The following is a 22232-nucleotide window of genomic DNA, read 5'->3' as shown; positions in this document are numbered from 1 at the left end:
AATTTGGAGGATGCGTGAGTGCGCGTGCGTCCGCGTGTGTGTGCAATGTGTACATGTGAGAGAATGATGAGACAAATTTTGAAATAAAGACAGATTTAGGATTGGGGTCAAACTTGGTGGGTAAACCATGTAAACTTGTGCCTTGGTGATTGATAACGTCTTATGTCAAATGTCAGAGAACTTCAAAGGTCAATATATCAAAAAATTTGGTTTTTTGCCATTTCCTGTATGCCAACATGTTGGAAAAAGGCATTAAACCACCACACAATATGTAGAGAATGATGCGGCAAATTTTGAAAAAAGACAGATTCAAAGGTCAACTGAGTTAATGGGTAAAACTGGTCTGAATTGTGCAAGAATCTCCTCCGAGAACATAAGTCAGGTGAAGTTCAGACTTTGTGGGTTACGTACCTGGCGATGTACTGTAAACTTGTGGCTTGGGTGGTTGGTAATGTCATAGGTCGAAGGTCAAATACCCAAAACTGTTAGCCATTTTCTGCTTGTCAGTATATTGAAAAAAGTCATTAAACCACAAGATATGTAGGGAGAGAAGGGGCAAATTTTGAAATAAGACAGATTCAAAAGTCAACTGAGTTAATGGGTAAAACTGGTCTGAATTGTGCAAAAAGTGTAACACAAACTCCTCCGAGAACGTAAGTCATGTCAAGTTCAGGGTTACATACCTAGCGATGTACTTTAAACTCGTGGCTTGGGTGATTGGTAACGTCAAAGGTCAAATGCCCAACACTGTTGTTAGCCATTTTCTGCTTGTCAGTATGTTGAAAAAAGTCATTAAACCACAAGATATGTAGAGAAAGAAGGTGCAAATTTAAAATAGTACTTATGTTAAGGGTCGAGGTCAAAGTTCAATGTAGTTCCATTCCATCATAGAAGAGATGAGATCTGCAACTCCATGGATTGCTATCTTGTTTGAAATTGTAAGTATGGGGAAAAAATAGACCCACCGGATGAAATTGGCTGTAGGTTCAGATTGTAATTTTGTACCCATAATAACTAACATGTACAAGGTGTTTTTAATTAAGCGAAATCATTTCATAAATGGACCGTTGAATAGGCTTGTAAAACCATATGCAGATAACAGGGTTGATTGCTGTGTTCATCAAGGTAAATGTGGCCACAATGAAATTAAGTCTCGAAGAGTGCAATTTTCGAAAGTTGATAAAGTGAACGGTCGAATATGGAATCCAGCAAATGATGAATAAGATCAGAATCACAATCATCATTTTAGTGATAACAACTTCTTCTTTGGAGAACGATCCTTGATTCACCCCACTAGTTTGAGAATTTCCAACTCTATTCCTTGATTTACGAATAGTAACTAGTGTGAGAAAGAAAAACGTGGGCATTATAATTAAGCAAGCAATTACACTGATGACCAAAACGACAGACAGACACACCCACGAACGAAGGTCGCCCTCCTTGAAGTAACATCCGTGTAGAGTTTGCGTGTTCTCCATAGTTCCGCAGACGAATATCGTCATGTAGATACTGGTGCCCGACCAGACCCATATCATCGCCACCATAACGATGGTCTTCTTCTTACTGAAGAATCGATCAAAGACGAAACGTGGTTTGGTTATCATTAAGTACCTGTTAAAACTGAGACACTGCAGAGTGGTCAAAGATGAAGAAGTGCACGTTATGAAAAGGAAAAGACATATCTTACAAAATATTTCCCTGGAAGGCAGAAAGTCTGGCCAGAGAAGTCGTACTCCGAAGGAAGGCATGCCGAAGAGAGTGGTCAACAGATCCGAGAGAGCTATGTTAGCTAAGAGAAAGTTCGATGAATGGCGTAGGGCTTCTTTACGTAGAATGGAAACTATCAAGATGGTATTTCCACAAAATGCAGCTAACATAACGATTATTGTCACTCCGAAGAGAAATCTACTCTCAGCCAATGTTACCGACGTCGCTGTCAAATTTTGAAAGTCTTCCATACTCCTCAAATATATATGTAGTATATGCGAAAAATGATTGCACTTTTTGTCCTCACTTGAAACAAGTAAAAACATTAGCACGTATGCTTTATAATGTGTTAGGGAAACGACAAATATGTTTTCTTATATCCCCTGTATTTCCATCAGGGAAGTGGTTTGAGGATATCGATCTCAAGTCGTAACAAATTCAGGTTCCAATCCAATCCTGTGGCATATATCCAATATAATAGTTAGTACACAATTTTAATGACAAAATATGGGGGTTATTAAAAACAAGGAACGCCATGAATTAGGTTAAACACTGCATTATTTGAGAGAAATATCCATATCGATTGAAATGAATTGGTCACTTAATTTATAGCACCGTCAAAACTTGCCAAGTATGAGACACTGACACATACAGTACATGCAACAAGCAGTTGTTACTCCTGCACTGTTAAAGCAAGGTCATTTCTGACAGTAAAGAAGTTATTTTGTCGACAGTTACTTTTATTACAGCCGACAATCCTATAATAATAGCTCCAGTGTACTTATATCCTCATCAACCCCACAACTTTTTATTACCATTAACCAGGGTAATTCTAATTCTAATATATTTATGTTTGGTAATGAACCATGACTTTCATAAGTTATATATAGAGCGAGAGTTATGTTATGTTGCCAATAGCAACTTCCATTCATTGAAAATTAAAGAAAACTACTGTAACATGCATAAAAGAAAGATGAAAAAAAAGAGGTCACTTTTATCATTTTATTTACATTAGAAACGTGGTAAAGGTTGAATATTTTCACTTTATATTAGGGGACCTGATTTTTTTAATGACTGTGTAGGCTAAAGTCAAATCGATTGACAATATATATATATGGGATGATCAATCAATAGTTAAGTGGGCACAGTGCTAAAAGGTTGGTTAATAGCAGGATAAAATTATTGGTTTTACATTCCTGTTGGAGCTGTTTTAATAGTCTTCATGTCGCCACATATAACCTTCCACTTATGTAATGCTGGCGGTTGATGCACAGTTGAGTTGGGCTGGTATGTAGGTTAGAAATCAATTATTTGATAATACAAAGAATGTTAAGCCTGATGCGTGGATGAAATATTTAATAGAAAACTTTGCTACATTTTGCAACAGACATGTTCACGAAAGGAACTTGTACATGACTTGGAGGTTTTATAGATTTTGAAGAGGTTGTATTATTACTTTTATGCAGTAGTTTAATGTTCATTTTTATGAGATTTGTGCACGTCAAAGCAGTGCCTGGATCTAGTGGCACTTACACAGTTACTATATAACCTTCCATTTTTGTCCTTTCATTTTTTCATTTATACTTTTCAGTGTAAAAATAAAATTTAGAAAGAGGACTCATAAAATATGAAAGGGAAAAAGCAATATATATTATTGGTTTAATGTTTTGCTGATAGCTGACGCACGAGTTGGGTGGATATGTTGGCGAGAAATCAATTATTCGATAAAACAAAGAATAATAAGCCTGATGCCTGGATGAAACATTTAATGCTAAATATATCAGTTTGCCACAGACACGCTCAAGAATGAAAACTTGAACCCTAGGTTTTATAGATTTGGAAGAGGTTTTATTATTACTTTTACTCAACAGTTTAATGTTCATTTTTATGAGATTTGTGTATTGTCAAAGCAGTGCCTGGATCTAGTGACACTTACACAGTTACTATATAACCTTCCATTTTTGTCCCTTCATTTTTTCATTTATGCATTTCAGTATATATATAAAATTTATAAAGAGGACTCATAAGATACGTTAATAGGAAGAATAGCTTATATGAAAGGGAAACAATAGAAAAAGCAATCTATGTTATTGGTTTAATGTTTTGCTGATGGCTGATGCACGAGTTGGGTGGATATGTGGGCGAGAAATCAATTATTCGATAAAACATAGAATAATAAGCCTGATGCCTGGATGAAACATTTAATGCCACAGACACATTCAAGAATGAAAACTTGAACCCTAGGTTTTATAGATTTTGAAGAGGTTATTATTGGTTTTACTCAATAGTTTATTGTCATTTTTTATGAGATTTTGTGTGTTGTCGAAGCAGAGTCAGGCTGTAGGGACTTCATCACGGCAGAAACACACAATAAATCAGCCTCAGTGTATTTCTTTATTATTTGTGAATCTTTCTCAGAGATGGATATAAAAGTTTTGAAAGCAGTTAAATCTCTGAAATCTTATTCAACTAATTGACTGCAAGAAAACAATTATACCAACATATATAACTTATGTTTTACTTTAAATGTCCAACTTGACTAGCACGTACCAACTGGCACCATACTGTCAGTTGGGGTGGGGGGGTGGGGGGAGGGGGGACTGGCACTAAGATTGTGTGTAATCCAGGGGATCTCCCTTTCCCTTTGAAATATTTTGGTAAAATGTTGGGCGCTTAGATGCAAAATGGTGCTATTTTAATTAGCAGGTTTGAAATCAATGTTGAAATATTTTCAACTGTTAAGGATGTATCGTGCATTTAAATGTTGTATATTTATTTACTGTTAACAGGATTTTCTTTTGTAAGATTCTATCTTGGGGCGGGGGGGGGGGGGGAGAGGGCTGAGCCTAACTTGAGTTTGTTATGGATGTCACTCCCCTGTCGTGCAGAAGTATACATGGTCTCCCCCTGTTTATGGTAACATTCATGAGCTATTGCTATGCAAGCTGATGGTTTGAGTACAATTGTATTCCATCTAGGCTTATAACAGCTACACTATATGTTGAACTCAGAACAAGATACTGAGATTATGATTTTGTTAATCATTAGAACAGAATCAACAGCTTGTTACTCTATCTTTCTTTCTTTCTCTTTTTTTCATCATTCTAGTCACCAACAGAAGTAGAGAGGAAACAACTGCTACAAGCTTTATGTGAAGACATACCAACTGCATTTGATGTTGACTTTGACCATATTGCTAAGCGAACAGCAGTGAGTATTAACAGAGTACTAATAACGTCTTCTTTTATGTTTCACACAGTTGAAATGTTTTTTGTTTGATTGATTTTTGTATTTCATGTGATCTTCTCTCTCCTTCTCTAATGATGATCGATATGTTTTTGTGTGTATCATAAAAGTTTCAAAAGGAAAGGATCCCTTGCATGCTATATGTATTAAATCCTCTTTCACTTCCCTTATAACACAAGACTTTAAAAGCTATTTACAAATTTGTTTATGATTTGTTTAATATTTTTCTGGGAAGGTGTGAATCATGAACTTCAGTCTTGGATGAATGATTGATCTTTGTGGTATCAGTAGCCATGGCGGAAGGGATTTGTTTTCCTCTAAAATTATCTAAAAATATATGTATATATATATATATATATATATATATATATAGTTCTATAAATATATATATATATTTAGTTATATAAATATATATTTATATATATATATATATATTTATACATAATTTTAGAGGACAAAATGGAAAATTCTGTGCAGTTGACTTTAATTTCCATACTGGAATAGATTTACCTTTAACTGAAAACTTTAAACTATATATTAAACTAAAAACTTCCAGATGTTCTATATTTCATATTACTAAAGTAAACACGTATTTGAATGGTCACTCCTCTTCTGTAAATATTTAATTTTTTGGTCTTAAATTTAAACAGGGAACAGTACTTGGGGACCTGTCTGCATTGGTTTCTCATACACTGAGAGCGGCACACAAGAGGATAGTCTCAGCTTGGTGAGTTGATTTATTGAAGATGGCAGATCGTTCACCACTATATGAGTGCCAGTAAATGGCTGGATCAAGCCATTATACCATGTAGGGGGATCTGCAAGGTGGTATGGTGAAGCCCTGTTACACTTAAAGTAAGGTTGGGTTGAATTGGGTTCAGTATGACCAGCTTACCCTATTAGATGGAAGTTTGTAAAAGAACTATTTTTCACTTATACTATCAAATAGACTGTGTTGAACTGGTTCCATTATTACCTTCACTAGATGATAGTAGTATTAAACACAGCTTGTTGCATTTTGTGGATCATATTAAAAATAACCATTTTTCTATCTTCTCACTCTCCCTACCCCCTCCTCCCTCCATTCAGATAGAGATAGTTAAGTGATTAATAGAATGTAAAACAAAGCTGTGAATATTGTTTCTTTTGCTAACAAAGGAGCAATAAGCTAGCTGGCAATGCAAAGCACCCATATGGTGACATTAGCCTATGTCAGGCTGATTCATGTTTGAGGCTAGATGCTAGACTAAGAACAGATCTGCAATTAATGTTTTAGCAACCTAGGCTCAGTATTCATGTGAATCTTAAAATTATAACAGATAATCTCTAGGTTGCATTAAAAACCTGGGAGGAGCCTAGTACAGCAAACTATCAATAGTGAATGAAACATTAATTGTATAGCTGGAAAATGTGGCATTGCCGAAACAAGCCACTTACTGTACTTTGTAAGGAATTTCTCTAGTTTAAGCCCAAAAAACTTATTGCAATGTATCAGGAAACTAAATTTGAGAGAAATTTCAAATTGAGCAGATATAGTTTTACAACCATTCTAGAAATCCTCTGATATGTCATACATTGGAAAATGGGAATCCAATCCTATAAATAATGATAATCTTGTCATAATCCCAAATTTCTGACATCTTTATACTACATATACTATCATGTTGAACGAATTGATGAAGAGTACCATCAAAGATCCCCCGCAAGAAGTTTGTTTATCAGCATACATATGCAAGACAGATGGCACACTGTTAAGGATCTGTCTTTCCCCAAAGTCATAAATGACAATAAATTGCCAAATGAAGAGGGTTTTTACCGAGATTTTCCCATCAAATTTAATTTCTTTGAAAAATATTCAAGTTGATGAGTGAGAATGGTAATTAAAAGGTATCAAGGACATAATTAATCTGAGTGGAAATATTTTCCTCTGATGTAAAATTAATTATAAAACATGAAGTTTGAAAGATAAAATGGGTACTGTTGGATATAAAAAGCCATAATCATTATAAGCGGCGGAACGTACAATTGAACTTGATAAACAATTAAGCATCTCATACCTCTCTCACATTGAAGATAGGTGTGTTAGCTCAGTGGTTATTATGCCGGTGCCTTACAATCATAAGGTCCCGAATTCGAGGTCGAGTCACTCCAAGATTATTATGTGTCGTCCAGTTACAGAGTTGTTGACAATTGACAATTCATAATCTTGGACGTTAAATTATGAATCTTAGAGACTGACTTTGGTCAGCTTGTGGCTTTGATAAGCCAATAATGGCTTCTTCGCGAGTTCCTGCTTGCAGGAGGATCTAAAAAACATACATTAATTGTTTTTATCGTAACCTATTAGAAATAACAGTTTCTATTTCTAAAGATTTCTTTTAAAGCCACTTTCTGAGTTGATTGTTTGCTTGACCACTACTAAATACCTCTCCTTTTTTTCTGAATGGTAGCCAACAAAGATCCTTTGGAAAAATAATTATTGATTCGATTAAATTTGCATATAAATTTTACAAAATATTACACTATAGTGCTGCCAGTATTGCTATCAAGCATATTCAAGTCTAATTGTGAGAGTGTAGTAACGAAGGCTGGCTCAAATTAGTCTACTTTTTATATGAGAATTAAAACCATGAATTGAGCTATTATCAAACATCAACACACATTACATTATAACTTTAACAGAGAAATACTGTTCATATATAATGTAAAGGAGCCTATAACCTTCTATGCATGTAGGAATTTAGGCACAGTTTGTTTTACTGCTAATGTGACCAGTGGCGGAGCTAGGGGTATTGGTCAGGAGGCGCGAGAATGGTCTCTAGGGGCACCATCGACACTATCAGAGCTATATACGGCTCTGGACACTATCTAAGCGGAGCGCCACCACTGGTTGGCGCGTAGCGTATACAGGAATTTTTTGAGTAAAGATACTACCTAGATCGCTGGAAATGACCCTTTCCGGGCCTGGCTAATTTGCAGATAAACGAAGAATAAATAGGTGTCATCGCCAAATTACACCAACAAAATGTGACAAATGTCAATAAGTAGATGAGAGAGCAATAAAAAAGTCAATAATCACGAATAAGTAAAAAGTGGTAAAGAGCTGAAAAGGGCGCCAGCAGTCCATTTGAGTCCGTCAGGGGGGGGGGGATCCGCCCCCCTGACTGTATGGACGCTCCGCCACTGAATGTGACCATTTTGGAGAAGAAGAAAGACTACTGTACATTGCATGCCATATAGTAATATGTAACATTTGTAATCTATAGTGTGTGGATCTGTTGAAATGTGGACAACAGTGACCTCATCTGAAAATCCACCCTTTAGTGAGACTGCCGTTCATTTTTCGCCAATGCCCACTTCTTCACCTTTCAAGGTGATTAGTCTGGAACATTGGCATTTGAGTTACATAGTCAATTCGCCAAACCTAGCAAAGGGAATGAGCGTGGAAAAGTCACTTGCACAGCTCAAATTAGCTGTGATATCCCGCGAGAGCGTATTAAAATGCCCGAGGCAGGTAAACTGTTGTGGTATTAATGGGGGCATTTTCAAATGCTGTGAATTCAAATTCATTTTAAAATGCTGTGATAGCTAATTTCAACTAGCTCTACGTTTGATTCTTTCCACTAAAGTTTCCAGTTTGTAGGCCAAAAATTGTTATGTTTATGTCTCATTGTTTTAAGATGCAAAATGGATGAAGAAGGGTAGGGTGAAAGGGGGGGGGGAGTAACAAATTGATTCAAGCTGTGCTGAATTATCTCTATCAGATGGAAAGTGAATCAGAAGTTATAGAAATATGTTTGAATCAATGGCAGTGCTCTTGTTATGGTAGCTAAAGAGAGGGCAGTCTTTCACATCAAATGGTTTGGTAATTCTCTTCACTATTGCTTGTTTGGTTGTGAAAGCAATACAAGGGCGAAAACTTATGCTCAAGCTAGTTGCAGCAAGTGACATAGAATATGTTATAGTGAACAACTTTAGTTATTATGGATAAAAGTATAACTTACTGATAATGTGAAATTTGAGATTGACCATTTGGAAGACAATATTGATAGCCATACTTCAGTATACTTTAGTACATGTGACAGACTTGCAGAGTAGAGTTAAGACTGCTTAAATTCCATTTTCAGTGATCGTTAAGTTCTCTTATCCTGCCTTTGTTTGTTAGATTGATCAAATTTAAAGCATTTAGAATTCATATATTTGCAATATCTCATAATATACTGTATGACTATAGTGATGTGTTATCATCAGACTTTATAAATAAATCTGGAGCAATGATCATGTAAGTATAGCTACAGAGAGGGCAGTCTTTCACATTAAATGTTTTACCAATTCTCTTCAAAAATATTTTTTGGGTTATGAAGTTTACATAAAGATGAACCTTGTGCCCTTGGTAGTGTAGTTGCCACAAGTGACAAAAAATATGAAATATTGAACAAGTGTCAGTTATAACAAACAGAAGCAGAACGTTTTGAAATTGCCTGCTTTTTATGGTACTTGTCAAAGTTTGGATCAAACTTTTAAAGAAATTATTGCTGGATTTAATTTTCATCTTAATATTCTGAATATGGTTTTGCAGCAAATTGCTTTCAGCATTTTATATTGAAAGTTAAAAGTCCCTCTATAGTAGCTGATTCTACGAAGTCCACGGTTTCTTTGTTATTTTTTAAACCTACAGAACATATCTCAGAATAATTAGTTATAGATTTCTAAATAAAATAAATTAATTTGGTATTTGTTTTTGGCAGCAATGGGAAAAAGCCAGGAAACCAAAAATGGATTATACTTTGGTTTCCCTTCAATTACACCAGCGCTCTTAAAGACCAAAAACTTAGTTTAATACTTAATGACTATAAATTGACTGCGACAAGTGTGGATGACTTGGTGGGTAATAGGACGTTGTAATTTAGTATGATGAAGTTCAAACATTTGCTTTTAAGCCATAATGCCTGAGGCTTCTTTGTCATTTTATATTACATAGATGTCACTTTGTTAGTGAAAAAGAATGCTAAAACGTAACCGTCTAAAAGTACTGGAGGTGTGTAAAATTAACGCAATGAAAACAGGCAGGATAAGGCACAATATGTACAGTGTGTGTTTAAACCTTAAGGGACTCAACTCAACTCTTTTATATTACCTGTCTGCAAAAAGTTCATTGCACAGTTTGATGTACTCTTCCATATGTATGGCAGGTCATTCTCATTGATCGATTGAAGAAATCGTGTAAACTTAATAGATCAGTCGGTTTTTGCTGGTTACACTCGAAAGCAGTGAGTTAATTAGCTGGATAATTTATCGCATGTCTTTCTATAATTTCAGTTCACTTGGAAGTGAACTATCTATCTCGGAGGAACATGACCTCTGTGACGCAGGTATTCAGATCCACCAGTCAGATTTTGGTATCGCCCTTGATGAGATGCAAGCTGCTCATGCAGACACAATTGGTGCTCCAAAGGTAAACTAGACATCACATAATGTAATCTTTACCATTAAGTTTATATATACATATATAGGAATATATACACAGGTTTATATATATAAACTAATATATACAGTATATACCAATATTTATAAACCAATATACATAAACCTCTACATGTATCTTATATATGCAAACCTATATATATAAATGAAAATCGTAATGAGTTGGAAAATCAAGAACAGTGAAAAAACTTTCAGCCTCCACCGGGATTCGAACCACGGGCCTCCCGCTCTGTACGCAGACACCCTAACCACTAGGCTATGGACGCTGATTGTATGTCCAGAGGTTCGAAACCGGTAAGGAAGATCGTAATTCCACTGTAGGCGTTTGTCACCTATATCGAACAATACTAGTTCTGTTTTTGGTGACATATTTTGCCCTACTCTAGAGATCAAACATGATGCTATCCAACTCGAAAATCATTTGTGATTCCTAAAGCCGGATCTCGAAAGAGATACTTTGAACAGACTTTATGTTAATGCAATGGAGGTAAACGACAAAGGCAAATGAATATATATCAGTGTTCATAGCCTCGTTGGTTAGAGTGTCAGCATATAAAGCGAGAGGCCCGGGCTTGAATCCCGGTGGAGGCTGGAAGTTTTCACTGTTCTGGATTTTCCAACTCATATATATATATGTATCTAAATATTTGTATATTTACTATCCTATAATAAACTTTATTAGTTTTACGCTCCAGTTTTCTGCAACTTCTGTAGCGCTGTTATCTCCTGTTTAGAGAAACAAATGTGCCTTGATGGCCCTTTGAATTCTTGGAAACTGTCGTATTGTTCATTTTGAAATTAAATCGATTCCATGCTATTGCAATGAAAAGCCAAGGCAATACTTAACTTGCCCTAAAAACCTTGCCTTACCGAGCTGTCAATCCTAAACTCGATCGCTGCTTTGGTCAAGATATAATCATGATAATTTACATGCATTGCTGCAAATTTTTACATATCACCGTTACTCAAACTAAATGCATTTCACAATTGTTTTTAACAAAAAAAACTAGCACCAATTTGTACTGCCGGAACATACCTTAAAAGGTGGCCCACAATTGCCTTTTGGCAATTCCTGAACCATTCAGTAGATAAAAATTAAGTCTAATTTTAGATGCTTTCATATCCGATATAACTTTGACCAACCATTTAATATATCAAAATGTCGGTTGTCACAATAACCATGAGTAACTATGATATCAGTATAGCCTTTACTACTTGTTTGACAGTTTGAGTGTACAGGGTTCAAAAAAAGTTGTTAAATGCTATGTTTCCTAAAAAGCAATAATTCATAAAAAACAACATTTTTATTTGGGTAAATCTCACCTTTTCAATGATAATGGTATAACAATGTAATATGATGGACATGCTTATGTGAGATTTCAGAAAGAATACAAAACATGATATTCCAAGGAAAATTTTTTGTTTAAGGAGTTTCTTCCTGGTTGTCCCTTGGACAACTACAGTAAGTCTTAACCTTTTGGTTGCCCAAATAGCAAATTTGATTGTCTGATAAAAACAAAGTAGCAAATAGCAGAGAATGAACAATATGTACACTGTTGGAGAAATGGGTAGGTTTGGTGAAAGGATATGCCACCAACTTTGGGCCAGTAACAAACCCCTCTGGTGCATCATAGGAATACTGTACCAGTATTTTTTGTTTTATTTCAGTGTCACAAAAGTGACTTAGGGTGATACCATTTCATGATTATACTAGTTTATTTACAATTCAATCTAAATTTGGGTGATACCATTTTATGATTGTACCTATTTGGGGATATTTATGATAATACAATTCAATCTGAATTTGAATAGAACAACTAGTGGTCTGCCTGGATGTCCTCCAGAATTTGCCCTTTAATATGAAAATATAAGGTCACTCTTGTTTGGTATAAATTTTCTTTATCTTTTCTTATCTAGATGTGATTTGAAATGCTACATAATTTCTATTTTGTAATATTGCATAAATCTTTTCTTACCATGTTGCATACTTTACAGTCAAAGTTCTAACATTTGTACCAGCTAAAGTTGAAGGACAGTGTTACGATCCCTATTAAGTAACAACACTTGTTGTCTACCAAATTGTCTCATTCTATTCTCAGGTCTCCTCCACTCTCTTGTATTAATAATTAATTAAATGTTGCTTCTGATTGAAATTGAAAACTGCAAACTCAAAAACAAAACTGCCACATGATACCCTGGGAAAGGGAAGAGAGACGTGACACACATTGCCATTATCCACAGCTCAAACGGTGGTCTAGCCCTCAGTGAAATTTTGGCTGATTTCCCTAGATAATCCAATTTGAATATTAACTTTTTAAGGGGTTCTTTTGCTTAAAAATGAAACAAGAATATAAAGTACATGAGAAAAAACATCCAGTTTTGATCAAAGGTATAAAGGGAATCCACAAAAATATAAACATGACAAAAAAATCGACAGAAAAGGGGGGAAAACGTCTGTGCTAAGTGATGAGAACTTTTATGTTTTTCAAGATCTGTGTTTGGAAGTTACCATAGATACAATTAGGCAACAATTCTATTCTAAAAATCCTACAAATTGAATGGAATTATTCATCATGTCAGTTCTGGTGATATCTAGTATCTTGACCTCAGAATGCAAAATAAGGTCACTTGAAACATACCCTGTCATATATTTCTGAGGAAATCACAATAATCGAGAGAAAGACAAAACCAAACTGTTCACAAACCGCAGTACTATCTATTACAAAAAGCCAATGTGTAGGAAAATTTATACAAATTAGAAGGCCTGATATTTCAAGCATAACAGGATCTTCAATATGTACCTGTAATGATTAAAAATGAGGCCAAAAACTCCATGACTTGCAAGTCCCCCCAAAAATTGAAGAAACATTTACTCTAAATTTGAATGACACAAAGCAAGACAGCAGAACAGAACCAAGAGAGATGAACTTCAAGTTTGATACATCAACCCGACAACAAAATTACTGAGCCAACAATTACCTGAGCTGAGTACACCTGTCACATAAATGCATGATAGTCCTAGGTATGGCAGAATATGTCTACAATTGATTTAGCCCTAACCGACTGATATCAAAATCTGTCTATACATGTATTAACTTATAACATTCCAGGAGACAATTGATATCAAGTTGCGAAGGTTAACACTCGCCATGAAGTTTATTCTCTGAACTGTTTTATTTTATCGTACAACTGTGTGTGTAAACAAATAATTTGTATTGAAATTGACGTGTAAAGTTGACTATAAACTGATCTACGATTCATTATAGATACCCAATGTCAGCTGGGAAGATATCGGTGGATTAATGGATGTAAAATCAGAGATTTTGGACACCATACAGCTTCCTCTTCAACATCCAGAGTTGTTTGCTGTGGGGCTAAGAAGATCTGGTAAACAAGCTCTTTCTTATCTCTGTCTTAGGGATTATTCTATTCCACCCTTTTAGTTCAGATTACACGCTGGCCATCTTGTCAACTTTTAATTCGTTCACCGTCTATGACAGAAACAGCTGTAAAAGATAATTTTGCAAAGCTCATAAACAAAAAATTTTGTTTTTGCCATATCAAAATAGTATTTTGAATCACTGTAGCAATCAATGTCTTTTGGTTCACATGTTAATTTAAGGTGTAAGTAGGTTTTGGTGTATTTCTACACATTTCACAAAACTACAATTTTTTTTTTTTTACCGTTTAAGTTGTCCATGCCAATTATTTTAAAATAGCCACACAATCCATTCCAATATCTTATTATTTTTTTTTTGGGGGGGGGGGGGAAGGGGGAGGAAATAAATATGCATCTTTGATGCAATAGAAGTTTGAAGGAAAGAATCAGTAATGATGGCCAAAAATTTCTTCTCTCTAGGTGTTCTCTTATATGGACCTCCCGGTACAGGAAAGACTCTTCTTGCCAAAGCAGTGGCCACCGAATGCTCTCTGAACTTCCTGAGGTAATATTATACAAATAATGAATGGTTATGAGTGCAATAGTGCAAATATTTCATGAGTTGAAAGATGGAATGTTCCATTCAACGAGGCGCAGCCGAGTTGAATGGAACAAATTACATCTTTCAACAAATTTGGATATAATTGGATGTAAAATGCACTCATGCAACAGATTGTTTTGAACAGACAGGTTTCTCTGCTCTCTTACCATTGAAAAAAGTGCAATCTAGAAAGTATAACACATGGTTCTATTTCATAGAGTGCAATAGAGCGGATTTTGCATGCAATCGACGAGCAATTGACCAATCAAATGTCCGGAATATAATTAGGTGTTGTATAAAGAATGATATCCAAAATGTAGTAGCCAAATAAAGGAATAATTCAGTGGTCACACATCTGGAGCAATGATTAACAATTAAATTGTTCATGTTTTTTATTTTGATAATTCCTCAGTATCGGATGTTGGCTTTAAAAACTAACAGGGATGATCCCCACTGGCAGGGAAAAATGACAGAAAGTTAGTTTTATAAGAAATATTATCAGGGTGTAGCCAGTCTTGGTTGAATATTAATGTAGATGTGGTTCATCCAGAATCGGTTCTAATTTCAGTATTTGTAATGATAAGTCTAAAACTTGATACATCTTGTCTTTGATTTGTGGTGCAAATTTACATCAATTTCTTAGTTTTTTTACTAAATTTAGTACTTGAAAGAAAATACTGGTTTGGTTAAAAACTTTAGCATTGGTATAAACTATTTTGTCATTTGAATTGTCTATGGCTATCAAACAGAACATTTGATGTTACAGAATCGATGAAGGTAGTGATTGGTGGTCATTTGTAAACAAACTTGATGGAATATTTCATCCAGTCAGCTAAGGTTAACTAGTGGAAAGGAGGCGGAGGGGGGGGGGGGGGGGATGGGCGAGATGAAAGATGACCTTTAAAAGCTAAAAATTGTATTTTTTTTTGCCATCTCTTAAACTCTAGCATTGATGCAATAATATATCAGGCTTTCTGATCTGGTTTTGGGCAATACTTTATAACACATGATGAACTCATAATGTTTAGAGCAGCAAGTTACCAGAGACAGCTGCCTTTTGTTTTTGATGAACTTTTTAGAATAATTGTAACAACTAGCTGATCAGTAGTCGTACAGAGAAGCGTATAAACCTTGATAGCTGTTACCGTTCTCAATTTGTCGAAATAAACACAACCCAGAATGTAGTATTGTCATTTCGGTCTCTATTAAATAATCATTGTTAGTTCATGCAAGTGCTTTGTAATGCAAACCTAGAAAGCAGAGAGGTCTGTTGAGCGTATTATGGCATTCCAAATTTAAATATTCAAATCCAATCCATTTGATGAAGGACAAATTCTGTTAATCCATCTGAAGGACCCAGTTTTTTATCAGTTTTGTAATGCTTTCAACTTTGTTAATGTAAATCAAACAAAAGTATTGATAGATATCTCATCCTGCAAAGATGAAGCATTCTTCCACAAACTTAAAGCCCTTTGACGCTAGGCGCAATGCGATGCAACACGATAAATAAAGTTGAAACAATGTCATTACTTGGACACTTTCACTATAGGTGCGGCACGATGCGATGCAGTTAAAAATTCAGTTACAAAATTTTCAACTTTTGTCGCTGAGTGACATTTATCATATGACCAATCATTGCCCTCCATAAGATCACGTGACTAGCAGGGTTAAATGTGAATACCTTTCTATTCATGAGTTGTCTATAAACAAATTCTGGTACAGTATGTCTTGCTTCGAAGAAAATCTAATCCTGGGGGGCGTTTTTGGTTAATGAACTTTATCAAGTTTCATTCCTCCCTTGGCTAGAGGGTTCATTTTCTTTTATAGCTCAATATTTTATTTATTTTCCTTTAATAGTAAATCATCTTTCCCGTTTCGTGCACAGAAGTGCATAGTATTGAAGAAGAAGCACAAAGACAGTTTAAAAAGAAAATATACAGGAAAGAACAATTGCCCTCTGATTCCCTCAGATTTGCTGATATTCAAAAGAATATATATATCTATATATATATAAATATAAATATATATATATATCAGTTACAGACTAATCAAATGACAGACTATAACAAGAAAGATTTTGGACAGCTGTTCAGGAGAACCCCTACAAAAGAAAGAAAGCTAGCTTTCTCACACTCATTTGCTGCATCTTTCTTATCAATTAACAGTCAGAAACCTTTTTCAAAAAACATTTCAAAATCTTGTAAAATTGAATCAGTCGCCTAATATGTAAATGTCTGCCATATTGCGTAGCCTTAACACTGATTTTACCTGGATTAGTAATTTTGAAACTGTAAGGAATCAAAATTAATTAAATTTCCAGTTTAATAACCTTTTATGGAATGGTTCTGAGAAATCCAAATGTCAAGTTTAATATGTCGTCTCAACTTACCAAAGGTAAAATGTAGATTAATATGGGAGAAACTCCTTTGGATTATAGGATTAACATATCTATTATCCTATGCTTGTCGAATGTATCCAACGTGACATGCATTCATGCATAGTTTTCCAGAGTATTTAGTGAGAAGTTTTTTTACCCAAAAAATCCAGGAAAATTAAAACACCTGTAAAGATGTGTGGTAAAATTTTAAATCTTTTGCATTCAACTTTTGAAACACATGTTGACCTACTTTTAGGGTGTATCTGAAATGTGAAAATGAGTAGAAACATGTGACATTGATGGTGGGGGGGGGGGATGTAGACAATTCAGCACACGGCAAAAAGGCGCTTCATTTGAAATTCAGTATAACATAATGTATGTATGCTATGTTTCAAGTTCATTTATTTCCATATATGGTTGTGTACATGTACCCACTGGGTTTCTTAGTAGTACCACATATCTCTTTGTCAACCTGTGTCACTGGTTTCCTTTCCCCCTTTTTCTCAAGCAATAAACCTGTGACAGTGATTGGTTCAGTGTGTAAGTTTACACAATGTGTGTCAGCGTTTTACAAAAGTATGCAAATTTCCCGTAATAAGAAAGATGACTTGGTGGTCATATCTTACCCAACAGTAATATGGAACCAGTGACATGCCTTAGTTAGTACAATTAATACTATGACAGAAGCTCCTTGAAATGTTCATAAAATTAGCAATCCAGCATATGTATCACAGTCAATTTTTTCTTTTTACTTCACTATGCTGTCTTCATTACTGAAATTTATCTCCTGAATAATAAACAGCATGTTTAATATCTAGTATCCTGGAAGATAAACGATAAACTGTTATCATTTAAAGGACTGCCATGGGGTTGTTAAATTCCGTAGAGCAATAATACAACAGTCAGTCTCAAACTGTCAATCACTATGGTTTTATGTGTGTTATACAGTAATTGATTGATTGTCATAACATAGTCTTGTGTCATGAAGTCAGTGTTTGCCTTGAATGAACATATTTATCTGACATTTTTATGGAAGGAAGGATGGTCAGTTGAGAGAAATTGTCCTGTTTGCTAGCTAGGGCCTGTAAATTTAGACTTTAATATGTTTCACCTTTTAAAGTTGACATTCATGCCATGGGATGACTGCTATTAAGGTCAGTGTGATTGTCATATATCAATTAAAGAATGTATTGGGGAATCCATGCCAGTGTAGGCCGTTTCGAATGGTTATGTATAATCACAGTAACTGCAAGCGGAGAGATGACCCCAGTAATGGAGGGAAATATTCTGGTCCCTGGACAATAGTTTTATAGCTAGGATAGGATAAAACATACTGAACCTACTAAAGTCAATGGGAGATTGGCCAACTCAAATGAAAAGTGCTTTAGAAACCCAAGTTGAGGTGCCTTGAACGATTAGCTAAACTAGAAACTTTGGAAAAGAAATGTTTCAAACAATCCATTGTTCAGCAGGTACAAAAATTATGAAATTATTTATATTGCTGGTGATTAGTGATCTGTGTTATGATCTGCAGTACAGTATGTCAAGTTTCACAGAACTAGATAGGATCGATATGACGGCACCCTCCGTTGATTTTGGGATAGGATGGAACGTACCTTGCAAGCAGTACCTGAATGAGATTGGCTGCAGATGTAAGCCTCCCGTGGTTAAATCAGTTATAATATAGAAAGCAAAGTGATATAATCTAACAATTTGTGCTGCATGTAGAATACTGAGATCGATTTTCTTGCCCTTGTTAATAATGCTGTTTAATTATGGACCAATTTATGCGATTTGTATTTACTCCTCTCCGAGGTCCATATGTAAGCAAAAATTCATCCTTAACTTCAGAGTTGTGGCAGCACACTTTTGGAAGTCAACCGTTCTATTGCATAATTTCTTAATTGCGCATTGCTATAGTGACTGATAATGCTTTTTAATAGTATCCTGAAAATGTATGATTTCAAAAGGTTAGTATTTAAAGTGACCTCCTGTCCAGTAAAACCATAACCAGCTCAGACACTTGCTGGCTTTAGCATCACTTTTGCAGTCAGTTTAAAGTTGATAAACTATGCCCTGTTCAAGTTCTTTTCTTTTCCAACAATAAAGTAATTAAAGGGTGACTTGAGGTGGAATTTTAGTCTTGATATATGTCAAAATCCATGAAAAAAAGAAAAACTTGGAATGTTTAGAAAATGTTTCTATAGCTACTGTATATTGGTCTTCAAGATATTCATCTTTAAAATATTCTAAATCTCTGTAATGCTCCTTTAAGACTCATTTGCATATGATGTAGGCTACTCAGGACAGGCCAAACAGTTATTGTTTAATTCATCATTTGATTAATGCTAATAACTTTAACCAAAACATGTTCTCTCAATTCCCATGTTTAACAACAGAGCATCCTTGTATGACATTCAACACCATTTGTCCTTGATAATGTTTTACACCGCATCGTAAACACGTCATTTGACATCATAAAAGTCTTCCCCGTTTTTCTTGTTGTATCTGAGGAACTGACCTTATGGCTGTTAAGAAGGTGATTTGTCAGAAATTAAAGGTGTTTATAGAAATACAATGTGGTCCGATAGCAGTGTCTCTCATCAGTCTACAACATATCCAAATTAATTTTATGGCTAAACTCATGCTTTTATTGTGACAATTGTTACCCATAAACAAATCACTGCTAGGAGATTGCATGAAGCCTGTCATTCATCAAGACTAACATCTTAGCTCCGAAGACAGTATCAATTGTTACCTGTATGTAGAACAATGCTAGGAGATTGAATGAAGCCTGGCATTCATTGAAACTAACATCTTAGCTCCGAAGACAGTATCAATTGTAACCCGTATATAAAACAAATGCTAGGAGATTGAATGAAGCCTGGCATTCATTGAAACTAACATCTTAGCTCTGAATACAGTATCATGACACATTCATCATGTGCAATCATTGGCTTTAAATGCAGGATGAATGGAATGGTCAATAAATTCAGACGAAAGCTGACTTACATTAACAGCTATTGCCCTGAAGCTGACAGCATTAAAGCAGTGTACTGTAGTAGCCATTAATCATGTCACAAAAGATAGTTGAAGATCTGAAGATATGTGTAGCCGGTCATGTGCATAATATATGAAGCAGGAACAGATATTTAAGTAAAAGTAATCACTGAATCAATCAGGAGTTGTTCTTTGCAGTCGTCGTTTATTTACTAGACATTACACATTCACGTTCCACTTCTGATAGCACAATTAACACAGTTGCGTACGAAATTACTGTGCAATGTCCCATATACGTACTACAGTGAAGTATATATCTTTTCCAATGTACTTTGGCTTCTTCTGATTGTAGTGGACCAAGTAGACTATTGATACCTCTGACTTGCCTTCTAGTTATGACAAAGTGAGTCGCGTCACATTTTCATGTAGACCCTGACAGATTCGACATTACAATATTTCACATGACCATGCGGTGTCGAGACACTTCAAATTTAACATTTCCAGATTTGTAAAATCACTATGTTTAAGCAACATTTTGCATGAAATTTGTCGCAGACATTCATTAGTTATATATCCCTCTACTACGGTCTGTGTATAACAACTTCTCGACCGCCAAGTATTGCTGACGAAGGTCCCAGGGGGACCGAACATTACTCCTTATTTGTCAATTATGAGTCATATCTTATTTCTCTGGTTTTCTCTATTAATATATAAAGATAGATATATACATATATAAACCCTGTTAAGTTGTTTTATTTATGCACATATATCCCATAATCACAGTAATGAAAACTGCATCCTAATCTAACCTTTACAGAATGTGAAAGTCAAAGTGAGAATGACAGGTTCCAATTGAAATAAGAGAAATAGGTAATAAGTTTTTCATGGAAAGAGTCTGTGTTGAAATTTCCCTAAGTGACTTTAAGGTTAATATCTTTGCCAATACAGACACGATCTGTCCAGGGGTAAAACTGAGCATTCTACATTAGGATCGCATTGACTGGGATTTATGTAAGTTGTGGTTTATATTGGATGGTTAAAGGTTCGTGTATCATATGTGGGTCATTTGGAAGGGTTCGTATCGGAGGAGAAATGCCCATGGACATGAGATTTGGTGACTAAATCATATAAATTTATATCAGGTATCCAATAAACTTCAGAGTAATTGTAAGGGCTGCCTTCTGTATGCAGTTTTATCAAATAATATTTGTTCTCTTAGATATCATAATTTTTTTTGTTTTTAACTTTTCTGCTTTGGGGCATTTTTCAGGCACTTCATTATTGACTGCCGCTCTTTGTCAGTTTTATTTATAGATGTGAGAAAAAAAAAGACTACAAATTTCACTCTGTAGGGAGAATCACATAAAAAAAGCCTAGGTTTAATAAATATCTGAATTGAAATTGTGTCATTTTGAGGTGAGACTTAAAGTCATATTTATATAAAAGATATTGTTTCAATCCAACAATGATGTCCATGTGAAAACATGCCGGAGAAGATTAAAATCACAGCAGTGCATGACAAACTTATCATTGGCATTAATAACTTCTTAGTTGTAACGAGCTGTTTTAAGATTACAACAAAACTAAAACAATCTTTGTTGTGAGTTGACAACAAAAGGTTTTCAGCTGTCCTCACAAGATCAATATTTTTCATACTTGAAGAACTCACAAAAATAATAACAAGTTGTTTGAAAACTGATATAAAACTTTGCCCAAATCCTTGAATATTTTGTCAAATACATTTGTATATCTGGTATCGAAAATTTCTCCTGGTGAGGCGCCATGGATGGACCCATAGGTACTGTATGACTTTATTGAGGAGCTTAACTCTGGTTCTGGTGCTAAACACACTGTGTTGAAAAAGTCAATTAATTGGTACTTTACTATCCAAACGGAGGATAAATATGCCTGCAGGAGGTAGAAAAAGTTCAATGTTTCAGAGTCTTGAAACCTTAAAACATTATTAAGGAAGGACAACATTCAGATTAAGATTCCATTCTACTTTTTCAAATGTTGTCAAAGTGACTTTGAGACTATTAAGAGACGGTCATGATATTTTCTGCCAGAGCTATAAACTTGAAATTTGTCGTATGAAGACAGTTTTCTGTTTTATGCTGAGATCAGAGTCACTCTCTTATTCCCTACTAAACTATGAATGTCTCTGTAGAAAGTTTAATATTAAACTCTTGAGATTAAGAAAAACAGTCCACTTTATACCAAACTTGTGTTTTTTCCTTCTAACATAGATACTGTATGTTCTCCCAGCCTTAGCTATTTTTTTTTTGTTTTTGTTGCATTAAAAATAATTCACAGCAGTATACACCTCTTCTTGATATGCTTACACTTAGTCTCATTTATTTTTACATGTGAATGCAAGAAGAGTGAGCAATTCATCATACTTAGAATCTGCGTGCACTTAATATTAATAATCAGAGTAT

At 35.0% G+C, this 22232-nt stretch overlaps 2 protein-coding genes across 2 annotated transcripts in view; one reads left to right on the top strand and one right to left on the bottom strand.

Annotated features, from left to right (window-relative positions):
* The window catches only part of LOC139970624 (peroxisomal ATPase PEX6-like), a 77949-nt gene that overhangs the window by 33498 nt on the left and 22219 nt on the right, over positions 1–22232 (top strand). The window contains exons 8-12 of the mRNA XM_071976477.1: positions 4816–4917; positions 5604–5680; positions 10273–10408; positions 13704–13824; positions 14297–14381. Coding sequence (XP_071832578.1) covers positions 4816–4917; positions 5604–5680; positions 10273–10408; positions 13704–13824; positions 14297–14381 — 521 coding nt within the window. The remainder of the gene's footprint in view (positions 1–4815; positions 4918–5603; positions 5681–10272; positions 10409–13703; positions 13825–14296; positions 14382–22232) is intronic.
* Positions 1033–2320, bottom strand: LOC139970626 (melatonin receptor type 1B-A-like). Its single transcript, XM_071976479.1, has one exon. It carries the CDS (start codon positions 2031–2033, stop codon positions 1035–1037), a length of 999 nt encoding a protein of 332 aa, XP_071832580.1. The 5' UTR covers positions 2034–2320; the 3' UTR covers positions 1033–1034.

Source organism: Apostichopus japonicus, chromosome 8 (assembly GCF_037975245.1).
Source record: "Apostichopus japonicus isolate 1M-3 chromosome 8, ASM3797524v1, whole genome shotgun sequence".
Classification (NCBI taxonomy): domain Eukaryota; kingdom Metazoa; phylum Echinodermata; class Holothuroidea; order Aspidochirotida; family Stichopodidae; genus Apostichopus; species Apostichopus japonicus.
This window is presented reverse-complemented; position numbering and strand designations above follow the sequence as displayed.

Excerpts from the sequence above, each read along its gene's own strand:
- LOC139970626 (XM_071976479.1), bottom strand. The coding sequence starts at position 2,033 with ATGTTTTTACTTGTTTCAAGTGAGGACAAAAAGTGCAATCATTTTTCG.